Source organism: Hesperophylax consimilis, chromosome 5 (genome assembly GCF_061612785.1).
Source record: "Hesperophylax consimilis isolate HC1 chromosome 5, BYU_Hcon_1.0, whole genome shotgun sequence".
NCBI classification, from domain to species: Eukaryota; Metazoa; Arthropoda; class Insecta; order Trichoptera; family Limnephilidae; genus Hesperophylax; species Hesperophylax consimilis.
In genome coordinates this window covers 11,640,545-11,658,689 of record NC_142840.1, presented here as the reverse complement: position 1 = coordinate 11,658,689, position 18,145 = coordinate 11,640,545, and the positions used below count along the sequence as shown (strand labels likewise).

General features: G+C 33.9%; 1 protein-coding gene across 4 annotated transcripts in view; it reads right to left on the bottom strand.

Moving 5' to 3' along the window:
* The window catches only part of Mob2 (MOB kinase activator 2), a 327,875-nt gene that overhangs the window by 35,498 nt on the left and 274,232 nt on the right, over positions 1 to 18,145 (bottom strand). The window contains exon 1 of one of the 4 annotated variants that reach the window (XM_089631628.1): positions 9 to 300. The exons of the other annotated variants lie outside the window; for them this stretch is intronic. Within the exon in view, the coding sequence (XP_089487754.1) occupies positions 9 to 34 (26 nt within the window). The 5' untranslated portion in view covers positions 35 to 300. Of the gene's footprint in view, positions 1 to 8; positions 301 to 18,145 lie in introns of those variants that run through there. 4 annotated transcript variants of the gene reach the window in all.

The window sequence follows — 18,145 nt, the reverse complement described above, 5'->3', positions numbered from 1 at the left end:
AAAATTACCTTAATATACCCATCACAAGACCCATTAAAAACGGGAACGTTAACGAGCACCATGTCGAACAAATTGGCAATAATTTGCTTATTGAAGCCGCACACAACGCGGTGTTTTGAGTCAAACGAACACGAAGCACAGCATAGCACGTGACAATGCCACAGTTTACAGTCTAACATTAGTATATATGTATTATAAAAACATCCACTAAGAGGTGCGGTAATTTAATTAGCCACTACTTCCAAACAATACGCGTTGCACAAGCAGACGGATCACATGTGAAGGCGTGAGGCAACTGGCCGACATAAGCGCTCATGAACAATAAATAATTATTCTTAGTTGCCGCAGTCCATACAGGTTGGGAGGAGCAGTGACTCAGCATGCAGCATGCAAAATAATCACTTCATTTTTGTTGCGACTTATTTAAAACAATTATGTGAATATCGCACAAGAGTCCCAACTACTCACAACCAACTGGAGCCAGTGAGACTGTAGGATCCCTAATAGGGTATTATAATCAATGTTTTTATTCTGGAAAATATCTAGAAAAAAAATACGATAGTTAAGGCATTTTTATTTTATTTTTATGTTTAATATAAAAATACTAAGGTGAAGAATTTAAAATGTGCCATTTTCGATTTGCCGCCAAAACGACATGTTCGTTTTAATTCAACAATTCGGTGCGTTGACGTCACGCCAGGCAACGTTGGTGACAGCCGTCTACCAGCCAGGGGCGGTTTCTACGTCATAATGACGTTGTTGCCAGTTGGAACCGTTTCGGAATGTGCGGTTTTAGATTGTTTTTTAAATCAATAATTTTGAATGAAAATATTAACATGATATATTTTTGGCACGATAATTGTAATCAGAAAAATAAACTTTAAAACGCATTTTTAAAGGTATCCGTAGTTTATGAAAATACCCCATTGGGGTATGTTGTGAGGTTGAATTGAAGGTATAGGTGAGAGGAAAGAGATGAGGAAGAGGAAGGTGGGGAAGTACCTGGCTATGCAAATCTGATCGCCCAACACGGCTGAATACTGATACTGAGAGAATCTTCCACTCCGGATAGTGCCGCAAATATACTTTATATTATTTTTAAATTAATATTGTGAAATAACACAAATTAATCAAATAAAATTTACTATGTGACCTCCGGATTGCTAGACGAGAGCCTTACCTCGAGACCACAGAGGCATACATTCATCACAAATAATAATAATTGGGCCATTTTTTGTAAAATAAACTCAAGGGCATTTTACAATGAACAACACAATAAAAACCTCCATTAAACAAATTTTACTTCTCGCGCACGTGTGTACAATGAACAACCGTAAAGAGAAAAAACACAATTTTATGATGTCAAAGTAAAACAAAAATGTATTTGTCATGTGCTTGGTGCAGATGGTGCATACAAATTTGAAAGTTTAATATAAACTTAAAAGTAGCCAAAATTCGGGTAAATTTTTTATAACTACTAAGAACTTAAAATAAAGTAAATTATCTTTGCTATGGATTTACTATCAGTAACGTAACGATTGTCAACTTATAAACTATTATTTGACAATGACGAGACGAGATGACGAGATTAGATGAGGACTTATAAATTCCAAACTAAAACTTACAACCCATCGCTCAACAATATGTGTAGGTATTAACTACTTATGCACGGAAGTTGATTTTAAGAAGTGTAAATATTGTAATGTTACACAAACAGTAGGTAGGTACCTACTAATAATCTAGAAGGCCATAACATGTAAGCTATATTAACTAAACATACATATAACGAAATATCCATCATTTACATGCGTGTGGGATGAAAATGAAGAAAATATAGTTACTCGTTGTATTGTTTTGAATATTTGTGAGAAAGCAAACACTAACAGATATCTCTACAACATCTGCTGGTGTTAGGATATCTTTTGTTAGCAGCTCAGGGAAAGCCTCCACAAATCAAACCATTTACAATTAAGTACATATTACACATATATACATGTAAGTTCCATTGCATATATTATCTAAACTTAATAAAAAAACACAAATTCTATGTAACCTAAAAACTTGAAGGGTGAAAATTTATACAACTTTTGGTGTCCGCAATTATTTATCATCCTCCAATTTAATTCCCATTTTGAACTATGGAGCTTTGAAATATCAATCACAAAGTAGCCCAAGACACCAAATTGCTGGTTCCGTATGTTCACGCAAATCAAAAAAGTTTACATTAAAAAACGAGTGGCACTTGAGACATTTCACATAATTACAAAACGCTCTGTGTGAATATGTAGGATGATCATGATTATCGATACGGTTCAACTGAGATAAGAAACCAACACCAAAAAACATTCAAAGGCAAGAAATTAGAAAGCGGATCGGGTTCCTTGGTTAACTTTACAATGAGGACTTGCACTATCTAAGCCGATCTGACCCGGAACGCCATTAATTTATAAACTCAGTAATCACCATTGCTGTGAGTGCTTACCAATTATAACGAATTAACACTATTTCACTGGTTCACTAGTTAGGAGAAATCCCTCTAGGATTGTGATTGTGTCTATAAGCAAATATCAATTAACATAGTAAATAAAGTGGCCGAAAAACTCAAAGTGAAAACTGACACAAAGGCAGACAGACGTTTTTGCATGAAAGTTGGCGTGGCACAAATATTATATTATCATTACTAGCCAATTATAATAAACTCGTTGAAAGTTGAGAAAAAATACTACGATTTTAATGAGAATTAACAGCTGTGCGTGCTGCCACAAAAAAAACGTTATTAAAAAAATAAAATTTGTATTGTTTATTAAAAAGAAGTCCAATACGCATTTTTATGTTATTAGTTATTACGAAATACTCTTCGCAAGGCAAACAGCAGAGGAATCGTACGTGTACGAGTACATATATCGTTATATTATACTTTTATGCAGTAAACTACTATCATCAGGTCTAAAATGTAACTAGACAAGCTTAAGATAATGCCATATGTATTCCATCAAAACCTTGTTCAGAAATTATCTTCCTGGTGAAGGTTTTTGCACAATTTATCATTGCTATAAATATAATATATTCAAGTGTTGTTAGTTTGTAGGTACCTAACATTATTTTCTTTCATTTCGTGTTATATGCTTTTGGATAATAGACTAATAACAAATGTAATAAATAAACCAGGGGGTAAGTTTCCAAGGTTCTAAAGGTTCAAAAAAAGGAATGCGTGAAATAACAAAAGAAAATGATTAATATGACAATAGTGAAAAACACTTTGACCGTTCATCGAATACGTGAATTAAGTTTTTATGCTAACGGAACATAAAACATACAATAATTATAAAAATGCAGTTATTGTGTAAAACACCTGTGTAAAGAAAATAAACTAGGCTTTGCATTTACTTTTGCATTATTTGTTTTGCTTGGCAAGGCTGAATATAAAACAACATTGAAGCCTTCAATAGATATACTACAGACATTGTTTTAATTATAATTATTTTTGATAAATGATGATGCATTATGTATATATCTTCTCATTTGGAATGCATGTAAAGCCAGGTTCCCACCTATTCTGAAGATGGCTTAGAGTTACATTATCATATCTCCAATTTTGGCCGAAAATGAGTTTAGTACTGAAATGTACCAACGATAGCCAATATTGCATCTCCTAAACCTAGCGTCCCAAAGATATAAACATATTAAAAATATTTGTAAATCCTCATAGAAATGTTTTTTGACATCATATTTATTTTTATTTTTTGGAATGACTTACTGAGTAAACACCTCAAAAAGTACTATTTAATTATTGAAGACAATATTAGCGATTCTTAAACGAAAATTGGGTTCAAGTCCTAGATGTGACCGTATCCCTGATTTTTCTGTTTCAAATTTTCGTCTAAGAATCGCTAATATTGTCTTCAATAATTAAATCATATTTATCTTTACCAAAATACTGTATTTACATGAGGTACAGATACTGTAATGTGTAACTAAAAACATGTTAAATCAAAAAACTCATAGAAGGCCTGTTCTCCGTGATCTATTTCATAGATTCTATGAAACAAATCATAGAAGGGGATCCCAGCTTTATTTATGGTAAAATAAACAAATATCAATGACCTTTACAATAAATATTCTTTAAGAAACACAACTTATGCTTACTTATCTCCATCAGGCGATTAAAGAGAATTATTGATGAGTAAGCCCGTTATAATCCGTTAATTCCTTATCTCAATATTGAATAAATATTCGAATCAAGTACCTATCTACCTGTTATAATAAGTATCGATTTCCCGTTCAATATCAGTAAAAATAATAAACAAAACATTTAATCAGGCCGGTGTAGTGTGCCGTTATTCATGAAAGCGAAATTATTATAGAAATGATAAGAGAGGTAAATTAAAATACATCAACGAGCGGCTTATCATTTGAATATTCAATTAAGCGTTCATTATTTACAGCCCCATTGCGTGCCGTTCAAATTCATTGAGCGACGGAAAGTGGCGGTGCAATGTTTGGGGCGGGGTAGGTCGGGGCGAGTATGGGCAAAGGTCGAGGTCACAGGAGAGGGAGGCGGGGCGAGGAGGGCAAGGGGGGCGGAGGGGCGGGAGGTAGGAGTGACCCCATGCGAGGGGTATCTAGCCCCGCAGCGGGGGGTTTCATGCTGTTCATTGCGACGGAATGCTTTACATTTACCTACCATACACGACAACATCACAGATCTAAATTTAAATTTAACATTTCATGTGGTACAATGTTTGATAGGTTTTTAAATTTTATTTACTATGATTTGTGTTGACATAATCATATTTCATAATGTTTTGGCTTTATCTAAATGACTGGTAAAATATACAAACCTGATCATAAATATGTACAACGAGATGACTGACTTATTAATATACAATGATAAGATAGTATCAAAAACGCACTTGTGAAACCTTGCAAAAAAATACACCCGAATATCAACCGCTATGCACTCGCACACATCAATAATAATAATAACACTATAATAAATTATTTTTAATGAATTTATAATGAATTATTTTCCCATTTGATCTCTGGTGAGTTGACGTCTTGATCTTGTATTGTTTTGTATTTATTATGCTTATATAATGCACTTGCATAATGAGGATTGACTAGATGATCATTTGTGGAAAAGGGTGTGGAAGAGTTATTAGAGACCCGGACATAAAGTCGAAATAATGGAGATAGAAATCGACAGAAATTTTCGAGACTTTTTGATTGTTTATTATTTTAGGCATTGTAAGAATACGATAAGTTTTCAGAAAACAATTCAAAATCGAGATTCCCGGGTGCCTTTGAACTTGTAATAAACAATAATTGTCTAAAATCTAATTTATACAATCGATTAAAATCTGAATCTAATAAATTAGTGAGCGCTATTGAAATCAAATCAGTACAGAAGAAATGATTTTCTGTTAAAAATCATCTTACTGGCATATTAAAAATGCATTTTTTGTCCCTGTCTTTCAAATGCGCCACAATGACTTGACGTTAGTGGTTCTACCATTGCGTATTATTTAAAAAAAGATTAAAAACTTGGCAAAAACAACAACGAGAAACAACCCCGAAAGGTAGATGATAGATAAACTACAATCTTTTCAGTGAGAATCTATTTTTTTTTCAAAGCTAATTTACACCCTATTCGCATTGGGAGTCGAAATGGTTCCGGTTTCTTTTTTCGGCCAGAGAGAAGGCACTTTTTTATGATAGTGAGAATTTTGTTCACGTCCAGTATGAACAGTACATTGAGAGTGATTTTACTATCGAGAAACGGCGAGCTGTGACCCTTTTTCCGATTTTCAAGAGGTATTTTGAGGAAATTGGTAGTATTAGGGAAAACGCTCAAAAATGTAATACGCATCTGAAAAAATATTTATTTTCACATCTACTTACAAGAATTTTTTGTGTGCTTGAAAATCGCGAATATTTGAAGAAAAATTACGACACGCCACTGCTCCCTCCAGGGGAAAACGAATAACCTCTATCTAGGACATCTGGGTTATAACCAAAACTGGCATTTTGTAGAGTCGTGGCTCGCATCTAAGACAAAGACACCGACGATTCGGAGTGAATATAAAACAAAGCGGCAGGATTTGCCCCACATGTCATTTCCCGCCCTGCCCGCTGATGCGTGCCCCCACCACCGCATTGCCCCACCGCCCAAACAGAGCAGCCAGCCAGAGAATGCTGATAGATAAACTTACCCCGAATTTGAGCAATGTGACACAGTTTTGACAGAACATGTGGCGCCGGAATCGTGAGAGGAAGTTAAATGAGCTTATTTCCGACCCGCTATCATGTTACATTAAAAAATTATATCGATTGGCGTGAGAAAGTCTGTGCCGTGAGGCCCATACAATATTGAAGACAGGAACGGTAAATTACAGTCTTCCTGGCGAACATGCCTGAAATACGAAATCCTCAAAGTGATCATTTTGTTTCACATTAGGATCAGTACCATTCGTCTATCCAAGGAATACATATTTCATAAAAGGGTTGTTAGGTAAGTGTATGATATAAAGAAACTGATAGAGATACACAATACAGGCTAATTTCGAAAAATTATACAATAGAGTAATAGGTTCAGAATTTATACTCATTGGGAGAAAGAAGTACAGACCACCTGGCGGATATTGGATACAACAATAATTATTCAAAACATAAAGGCCATCTCAACTCAAGCACGAAAAAGAGAATTCGCATCCACCCTGGACCAGACGATAAAGTTTAACATCCAATTACGCGTGACCACTCAAACTTTCCTATCGTAACAACTTGGGGGAGACATTATTAACTAGTTTTGTGAAAGAAGGTAGGTACCTTTTCTCAGATGTTATATCTATATCATGCTGTTTAAAGTGTTCCTAATAATTCCTCGTTTTTAGTATTCTTTAAGTACTGACACATTTCTAAAGTTTTCAACCTTAATACCGTTGCAGAATTCAGTATTCAATCTTCCATTACGAACAAAGCATAGAATGAATATACCAATTCAGCATTCGATAACAAACCGATACATAACCGCTGAAATAATTGCAACGATTATTACTTACATTGTTTTTATTACAAAGTACTGCGGTTGTTGTGAACGTAACCCGTTTACCGGTAAAATAAATAATTGGTATGAATTAATGGCTCGTTGTTGCATGGGTGTTCTAGTTCCTCCAGTAACACCGTTACACTCGCGTTCGTGCGAGAATACGGAGTAAGGTGATGTGCTTAATCAGGTCATATTCAGTAGATACTCCGGACCTACACAATTACACAGCATTCAGTTTCAGTACTCAGTACCTTCCCAACCTCCCACCTCCTAACAAGGTAACATAGCGGTAAGGAAACGTCGATATCATTCAACTAAGTAGGTATAATTAAAACCAATGGCAGAGATAAATCTATATGGTGCAAGTTTGTAACGTTTCACTTAAACCGATGCACTTTACTCTAACCGTCTTACTCATAATCGCGATATAAATATTATATACGTGCGAATAAGGTCGGGATAGTGAAAAAAGTTACTCATAATCGCTGCGGATACGTATAACAGCCGTATTAGTAGCTGTCAGATTTACATCGCCTAGTCCAGAGATGGGCAAACTTTTTAAGGAAAGGGCCAGATAAAATAAAAAATATCTAGGCGGGCCGGAAAAAAAAATTAATAAAATAATTTTTTATAAGTGATAACTTTATTTTTAAATTTTTACATCATGCATAATATTGAGTACATTATTTGCTAAAATGGTAAAAAAGTAACAAAAATTGATTATTATTTAGAAGAGTATGAAGGCGTATGTGACAGATGAAACTGTGGCTGAGCTTCTAAAAGTTTATCATAATCTGGTAAAAACTGGGATGAGCTGATTCGCAGTAGTGAAGCTAAATGGTGGCCAGTCAATCGGTTTCTTACACTGTTTTTGCGAAGTTTCATAGTAGAAAACACCTGTTCACAGATGTAGGAAGATGCAAACATCGCAATTATCTTCTGAGCGTGAGATTTCAGGTTTGGGAAACTTGATTTTGATAGGGCCTTGTAGAACTCAATTTTGGAAACGTTGAGAAACAGTTGCTTCAATTCAGTGTTACATTGCAAGTCAATCAATTCCAGCTGTAATTCTGGTTTGACTGATTCACAATCCATATTAAATGGCATGCTAAAAATGTCCAGGTCCTGTTCTATAACTTTGAAGTCTTGGAATCTTCGTTCAAATTCTTCATAAAGATATTTCACGCTTTTCTCATAGTTCTTAAGTTGGTCTTCCCTAACTGCAATAGTTTTTAGTCTTGGAAAATGGGTAAAGTCTTTCTTGACTAGTTGTTTAGAAAATAGATTCAATTGAATTTTGAAACTCCTGATATGACCCCAAATATTATTGATTAATTGATTTCTTCCCTGGAGTTTAAGGTTCAATTTATTGATGTGACTGAGAAGATCTGTAAAAAATGCAAAGTCTGAAAGCCATACAATATCTTTCATATGTTCACATTTGTCCATTCCTTTTTCTTCCATGAAAGAGATTATTTCGTCTTTTAAATCCCAAACTCGTTCGCAAACCCTTCCTGCACTGAGCCACCTTACTTTAGTGTAGTAAAGTACATCAGAATACTCAGACTGCAATGAGTCAAGAAACTCTCGAAATTGTCTATGATTGAGTGTTCGTGAACGAATGCTATTAAAAAGCTTAATAACAACATCAAGCACATGTTTCATGTCTAGAGCAGATTTACACAGAGCTTCTTGATTTATGATACAATGAAGAAACACAGCTTCGTTCCCAGTAAATGATTCCTTAAACATGCCTACGAAACCAGATTTCGTCCCTGTCATATTCGGTGCTCCATCAGTAGTGATGTTACAAATTTTGGTCAAAGGTACTTTCAAAGACGTGATAGTTTCTTGAAATTCTTGAAAAATATCTGATCCTTTGGTCGTTCCCTTTAATGAACGCATGCAAGCTAATTCTTCAGTAACACAAAAGTTGTCATCAACACCTCTTATAAATATCAGTAACTGAGCTGTGTCAATTATGTCCGCCCGTATGTGCGCCCGATTCGTCCCGAACTTAGCCGAGCAACACACGCATTGCACTTCACATCGCCATGCATTCGCCATGCTACCGATCTGCAAAGCGCGAGGTTGTGTGCAAACTAATATTAGATGCAATAATACCGTACTTAAAACACAATGAGAAGGAAACCGTTAAGTATTCTATTCTATCTACGTAGAAAATACATTTTGTTCAATTGGTAAATTGTGGTAGGGTTATTCAAAACAATGTCGCGGGCCGGATTGACTAGCTTGGCGGGCCGGACTTGGCCCGCGGGCCGTACTTTGCCCATCACTGGCCTAGTCCCTTAGTATAGCGTCAGGGGTGACCGGATAAATCATCACAATGATAATTCATCACATCTTTAAAAAGTAATATAAAGTCATGGAAAGTAATGAAACAAAAACTTTATTAACTGAGTTAAGTAGGTTAGGTAAGGTTAGGTTAAAAAAAAAATTATCGTTTCTAATGACTTTATATTAATTTTTAAGAGTGTGTTGAATTGTCACTATGTTGAGTTATCATGGAACCAGCGTCAGGATAGCGCCGGCAATATGAGGAATGCATGAATTTTCTGACGTTTTTAGCGAAGTTTGATGAATCTGTCGCGTAACGAAAAATTAAAAATAAAAACAGTAATAACCATTTGCAGGACTATCAGAAGGATATTTTAAAACGAAAGAACGATTTACCAAAGCAAACACGGGACACAAAATGGAATTAGCCGGATTTCTATGCAAATAAAAAACAGATGGGGTCAATGACATTACAAATGTCATCTGAAAAAAGTTACCAACCAAACTAAAAATGCGAAAATGACTGAGTTTTTGAGGTTTGGAACAAAGTGATACCAGTATGGCATGAATATTATATGTTTTTAAAGTGTGAAAATAACGTATGCATCTGTTGTTCGTCCAGCCAAATGTTCAGTGTTCAGTGTTCTCTTGTTAGCCAAATAATTATTTTCTTTGCCTAATCAACGTGAATATCTTTGAAGCTGTAGACTCTAATTTGTTTTTATCAATAACCATATCTTATCATTATTATTGAATTACTTTGTTACCGTGTTTATATTTATTAATAGACGTATTTTTTTTTAGGTTTGACTGAGGATTGACTCTTCCTCCCCAGGGAATGGAGTCAACCGCGCCAAAAACTGCGCCAAATCGCAATTGTGTAGAGAATATTATTTCGTATATTAACTGCTGCAATGTCATAAAAGTTCAAAGAAATGCGTATATGACTGCTTGTGTATGCGTGATAGCCATAAAATATTAGGTAGTAGGAGTAACTACTGAGTTTCAGCTCGACCCAATGTCGGGAAGTGGGTTAATTTCTGCTTCCAAGATTTGCAATAATTTATTCACGAAAATAAAATCAAAATTCAGATAGATGTATTTAAAACTACTTTTAATTGTTACCCTATCAACGTCATAGGTAAAAAATGTTAAATTAAAATGTTGGTAAATTAAAAAAAAAAAAACAACCTTGCTATTGTGCTGAACTAGAAAAATATATTTTTAAAAACGATTGAGTTGCGATAGTGCGAGTTCTGAAAATAACTCCATTATAGCGAATCAAAATTTTTGTAAACTTCATTAGATGCGTGTATGTAGCTTCAAGTACCCATTTACATTTACGTACTGCTACATCTTTTGACAATGGTGTATATAATTGAATCGTTGATCTATCACCCTCGTTTTGTTTGAACGGCCGTGAATAATCAATATACAATAGAGTAACCATCGCCAGCCAAGGTTAAAAGTAATGTTAAATTAAAATAGCTAAGGCAATAACAGTGATTAGTCAATGTTAAAGGGAATTATTAGTATAGGCGGGTCTATAGAAAGCTTTGTCTCTCACCGGATATAACAAAACAGGGCTTTATTAGTAAATTCAGAAACGCTGGAAATAGGAAACATGGAAGAAAAAAGGGCAAAACATAACAAACAACCTTAACAAAATTCTAGGAAAGGTTAGAAAAATGCAATGCGTCATTTATGATAAAAAGATACCTATACCAATTTGAAACGCGACCCGAGTGGGTGAAATTGGGGAGACTTTTCACAAGGCGGGACCCCAAACGGTTTTAGTTATAATATGCAGGTGTCTACGAAATAGCTAAATAAGCTAGGTTTTCAAAATTCAAAATGATAAATTTTCACAAAGTGAAATAACATCTACAAGTGAAATAACAAAATAGATATATAGTGTAAAAGATCCATTATTATTTTATCTGAGTAGAACCCCGGTTATATAAAAAACTTTATTTCTGATTCCCTACTAAAATTTTTGCCTAGGTAATACTTGTGCATTTTTTGTATGAACGGTAGGTACCTCTTATGTTTCAAATTTCTACTTGGCAATGTTTTTAATATTTATTTTTTACGTGTAGGTAGAGGCAAGTACTTAGAAAAACAAAGAAACCATTTATTCGCTTAATTCACTCAAAATTGTCCCACGAAAAAAATAGTTTTTTTGCAAGTTAAGAAATAATTTCCCAGAAACCGGGAAATTGAATGACACGTATTCACTTCATTTCGATTACCCTCCAAACCCCGGCAGAAAAAGCGGTTTTCATTCCAAGAAAAACGAAAATTGGTTTTATTTTTCGGAATAACTTTATTGAGTAAAACCTCAAATTGTAATATTTAATTATCGAGTTATCGAGTTCGAGTCCTAGATGTGACCTTATCCTTTTCTGATTTCTCTGTTTCAGATTTTCGTTTACAAATCGCTAATATTGTCTTCAATAATTAAAAATTGGTTTCATTAGACAAAAATAATCTCGTGGGAAAGGGAATGTTCTAATTGTATCTCTATCCTGCATGGGCTTTTGATTCTTCTTCTTTCGTATGGTGGGGGGTCAGAGGGGGACATCTAGATCTGCGAGCCATTTTAGGGCCTCAGGCGTCGCCATGTGAACCTCATCAATCCCGCCGGGGAATGAATGGAGCGGGCATGGGCTTTTGATGTAAATCATTTTTTAAAGCATGCTTTGCTGACCCTACGATGATCCCTAAATAAGTGACCAAATAGTATGATACCATAACTAATATTTAAATACGAAATTTTTAGCAGGTATAAAATATAAAGCTCAAAATATAAAAATAATACTAATTTGAGCTCAGTTAAAAATACGATAATTGCCTTGACTTTAAAATGTCACAAGAAATGTCAAAGAAAGAATGTCCCTAAAGCTCGGCGTCAAAAGGGAGAAGGCATTATAGCAACCCCTAAATGAAAACCATAACATAGGAAATCATTTTTGCGCGTGGGTCGAAGTAGCAATTGGAGGGCTTAGGATAATCGGGATTTAATAATATCTACAGTTAGATTAATTGATTTCTCAAAAATTAATAGACTAATAAACTCTAATTGGAATTGAAGACAAGATGTACAAATCATTGTTATAATGGAATTAATTACGCCCTATAAATTGGAATCTATCCATCTTTACAATCGTTACTATCATGAACTAGATGAATATTCATTTCCAGCAAAGCGACGAAATGAAAATAATGACGATGGAAGAGAATTATTGTTTGTTATCGAGTTGTGATTTCAAACCAATGATGATGAAAGCGAATCAATGTTTGTTATTGAATTGGGATTTCAAACAAATGACGATTAAAGAGAATATTTTTTTGTTATTGAGTTGTGATTTCAAACAAATGGCGATGAAAGAGAATCATTGTTTGTTATTGAGTTGTGATTTCGAACAAATGACGATGAAAGAGAATCATTGTTTGTTATTGAGTTGTGATTTCGAACAAATGACGATGAAATAGAATCATTGTTTGTTATTGAGTTGTGATTTGAAACAAATGTTTCTTAGCTGATTGGTAGAGGAAACATGGCATGCTATATAATATAAAGTAACCACGTCATTCAGAGATTACCACATTCTAAACAGTGGAAATTTATTAATTTGTTATTAAAAACATGACAAAAAGCTGGGTTTGACTTCCTACCACAATATTATTCATTAGATAAAGCGTATTGTTAAAATGACACGTTAGAGATAAACATAATGCCCTCCGTTGAGATAGCATGTCTTGTAAAACAGTGTAAGTGTAGGGAGTAAGGATTGGTGGTTTGTAGTTTGTAAATGAAGAAACATGATTTATAACATGTTTAATTTTATCTATCGATGCTTAGAACACGAAATTAGATTTCGCTTTCAGCTGACAATCTAGTTGGTTGGTTAGTTGGTTGGGCACTAATATTTTTTTAGGCTCCAAGGCCAAGGAGCTTACAACTCTATTTCGGATATCGTCAGGAGCTTTGTCAGGTATAATGTAATAAATAAATATTATTGGAATGGTAAACTCATAAACTGCGTAGAATCTTACGAGGAAAACTGAATAAAAAAATGGTGCGTACACAGTCCCATATAAAGAAATTCGTTGTAAATGTTAACATAATATCACAGTAGCTTTATGTTATAAATGTACAAAACTGGTATCTCGTGAGAGTAAATAATGTATTATCGATGTGATGATATATTTATAATACACGATGATGGTGTGGGTACTTCCCACCAGGGATCCTAAACCGGTGAAACACGACTAACGAATAAATAACTAATAACTATAAATAAGAATAAAAATTTACGAATTTCCATGAGAATGCAATCTCCATAATCGAAACGGGTGACAAGTTAATTAAACACTACTCTCTGACGGTAAGCATTGTAAAATTTGCACAGCCTTTTTGTACCGAACCTTTAGTTTAACACTACTATTTTCAGCTCGCAACGAAATTTCCAAACTGAGATATTCTTTGTAATATTAATTTTACTGTCAAAAATTCATAAATATTGTTGGTTTTACATTTTTCAATCCAAATAGCGTGAAGCAACATCATTTCAATAGTGAGCTATGGAGCTTAAGAACTACCCATTCCGTTCAAAAATTAAGGCGAGACTCGTGTTGAAACATGACTGAAACCGCATAATAATGACCCGTAGGAGCTGAATAGATAAACGTTCCGGATTCCCTTTATTACTGTTATCTCACAATTTATTCACTTAAAATAATATATAATATACATATTTGCAGCACATTCCAGTATATACACTCAGTATCGCGCTGGTGTAAGATCACCATTTAGAATTGAAACGGCGCTTGAAATGACTTTAGCCGTATTTAATGACCATATCTGAATAGCCGGGTTTCCACACCTTCCTCTTCCCCATCTCCTTCACCTCCCCACCACCTTCAGCCACTACACATACCCAAATCGGGGATGCCATTGTCACACTGGATTCCAGATGATTGAGAACAGTTGGGAGACTCTTGTGCGATATTCAGATTAAAAAAAACAATGATATTAAGATGCTTTTAAGATGTACGTAAGTTAAGAATGAAAAATATGTATATTTATTTTAACTTAACTAACTTAATAACAACAAAAATTGTGAATTCCGGTGATGTATGCGTCTCTTAAATTTGTATTTATTGAAATGCTGCTGAACGGGGATTCCCTAAGAAAAATATGGAGTAGGTTCCTACCGCTGTAATCTGTACGACTGTAAAGTATTATAATAAAATTGTTTTTGCACCGACATAATAATATTATCAGAACCGGTTCCGTGATACCTTTAACCGTATTTGTTTCCCGCTCCACCACGACTCTCGACTCTTATGTGAATGGACATAATAATAATATATGAACTGAATAATGTTATTTTTTCTTCCGGGATAGTAAATATACCGAATTAATAAAAATAGAGTCACAAGGACTAGACTCACGTGACACGTATATGATCTGGAAGTAATAATAAATTGTGAGAGAGTGACTCTTTTCTTTGAATATAATACATATCTCTCGTAAAATAAATATCGCTATTCTCTATACGACCTGATATCTCTCACGGATAAAGGATGCAATGATAATTCAACTCCACATGGCGTCACGATATAAATAATTCAACTCTAGGAACTAAAGCTGGAAGCAAAGCCTTACTTTGGAAAAGTTCAGATATATTATGATATTAAATATGAATTAATAAACAGTCATTTATGAAAGTTTTTTTTAAACTAAATTAAAATCTTTATTTTTTTTTTGTATTAGGCAATTCACCCTAAAAATCTTGCGGTTATACAGGGTTTTCCAATAAGAGGTGTTATTTTGATATTCAAAGAAAAATGCCATTTTTTAATATAAATGATCGAATGTTTATTTCATTATAAAGAGTAAGGGTATGCCGTTAATAGTGAAAAATAACATCAGTCAATTGACCACCACGACCACGCCTACAGGACCATATCCTTTTCATGAAATTTCCATAACCAAATAGCAAAGCGGCTGCCTAATGTCCTCGATAGCCTCACGAATTCCATCTTTGAGGTCTTTAATCGACGCTGGGCTGTTGGCGTAGACTTTCTCTTTCACGTGGCCTCAAAGGAAGAAGTTGCAAGGAGTTAAATCACAAGATTTCGGTGGCCAATTGTGATCACCTCTTCGAGAGATAACACGGTCCGGAAACTTTTCCCGTAAAAGATCAATGGTTTCGTTGCTTGTATGGCACGTAGCGCCGTCTTGTTGAAAGTAAACGTTGTCCAGATCAATACCATCCAATTCCGGCCATAAAAAATCATTAATTCCTTAATTAATATTCAAAATAACACCTTTTATTGGAAAACCCTATATTTTAGTAAAACAACAGTGTTTCAATTAATATTCATGTATTGTTTACTAGCTGACTTTACTGACGCGTACCCGGCGTTACTGGGGGGTTATCCGTAGGAAGTAGACAAGCACCATCAATGACTTTGCTGTAAGCCTTCTTAAGATATACAATACCGTAGTGCGATTACATTATGTTGATGTATCTCAGCCAGCGTTAGTAATTAAGTGCTGGAAAGTATTTTTTTACGACTTAGATTACAAAACATCGATTTTCTCTACTTTCTATAAATATAAAGTGCATGTTTTATATTTATAAACCTTCCGGGAGAAATTCTCTAAATGATAGTGAAAACCCTATCAAAATCCGCTGCGTAGTTTAGAAGGACTAAGCGCACAGACAAACGCAGATAGCGACTTTATTTTATACTATTTAGAGATTAGGAATATTTAACATAGTGATAACAATAAATTGTTATATTGATAGAAGAAAAATGAAAGTTAAGGTCATCAATCCCATTATAAAAACTTCTTATCGTGCCCTGAACGTTGAATAAATAATTATATTTCATTATAAAGTAGAAAAGAAAAGAAAAAAATTAATATAACAACAATTGTAAAATCAAGGGTAGATAATAACAATCTTAAGGCGATGCACTACGTAGTAATGCAAAATCATGTGTTTTTGGTTTGAAAATTTGGTCGCCTAGAAATGTTTCAGATGCTTTAATTAAATACTGCGATTAGAATACATCTTGGCCTTTGAAATAATCGAGTATTTTTAAGATAAGTCTTTTTATAAGCCCAGAAAAAAATAATGAAAACCTCTTTAATATTCAAAATCTCCTACTTACGAACCCATTTTCGGTTATGGTTTTATTGTATAATGTGGCAAATTGAGTTATTTATAAAATGATCGAAAAACATTTAAATATTTGTGCCTGAACATCCATAAAAAAAATAAATGGCACTTTTTGGCCATGTTTTTTTTCTTGCATAAATCAAAACAGGCGGATAAGCGGGAATTTAAGCCTTATCGCCATCTACGTAAGGTGTGTTATTGATAGCGGCTCGATTTAAAATATTACACGACGTAGTGCATCGCCTTAAGACGTGTTTTATTTTACAAGTGAAATATATATATTATATTGATATGAACATTCGTTCTTTTCCGATAAAAATGCTAAAATGATAGATAAATTTGTAATTTTTATCTTCTTTCCTACATAATACATGTCGATGAACTTGACTAAAATCACAAACATACTTTGAAATTAAAAAAAAAAACAGATTAATAATCTTACACTCCAAACAATCCAAACCTCGAAATAAGTTTTTTTGCTTCAAGGCGATGCAATGCAAAGTAACGTAAAATCACGTATTTTTGGTTTGTAAATTTGATCATCTAGAAATATTATAGATGCTCTAATTAAATACTGCAAGTAGAACATATCTTGGGCTTTGCTGTAAGTGAGATTTTTTATAAGCCTAAAAAAATAAAGTGTGAGGCCTATAAAAAATGCTTTGAAGTGTAAAATCTCCTATTTACGGGCCCCCTTTTCGGATATGTTTTTTTTATCATGCGGCAAATTAAGTGCTTTAAATTATGATCGGAAAACATTTTAATATTTGTGTCTGAATTTCACAAAATAAAATACTCATTTTAGCGAATGTTTTTTACATAAATCAAAACAGGCGGCCGGTGGTTGGGTTCGAAATGTACGATATTCCTCCTAGCAAGTCGATTTCTTAAAATTTTTACCCAATAACAATTCACTTACACCTTCAGTGTGACGAACTAGTTAGTACCTATCTAGTAATAATTTATATTATTTGTACAACGTATCATTAATAAATATTATAATAGCAAACAGGGGCAATATCTACATTTGATTCGTTTCCATCATAGCTATAAAATTTAAGCACTAATAAAAAAGTAACTATTTTTTTTGCAAATAAATCTATTTTATCAATTTATGTAATTAATTAAAAATACATATAGGTATTTTTTGTTTGACTGAGGATTGAACCTTCCTCCCCGGGGACTGGCTATTAACTACTGAGAATTTTTAAAATGTCTTTAAAAAAAAAATATATTGTTTCACTGAGGATTGAATCTTCCTCCCCAGGGATTGGAGTCAACCCCACTAACACCTTAGCCAAATTCGGATAAATATATTAACAGCTGAAATGTCGTTGATAGAAATGCGCGTCTGTATGATGTAGTTAATAGAATGCATTGTCATCGACAACGAGTATATCTGCCTAGTTTCAGCTTAATCAGATGTCGGAAATGGATTAATTTCAATTTCCAAGATTTGCATTAATTAATTCACGAAAACAAAATCTAAATTCAAATAGGTATCTTTAAAAAAAACAATTTGACGTGTTTTAAATGCACAATTTTTTATGGTTAAAAACTTGTGATGCGTAATATGTGTACACATCTGATTGTGTAATAT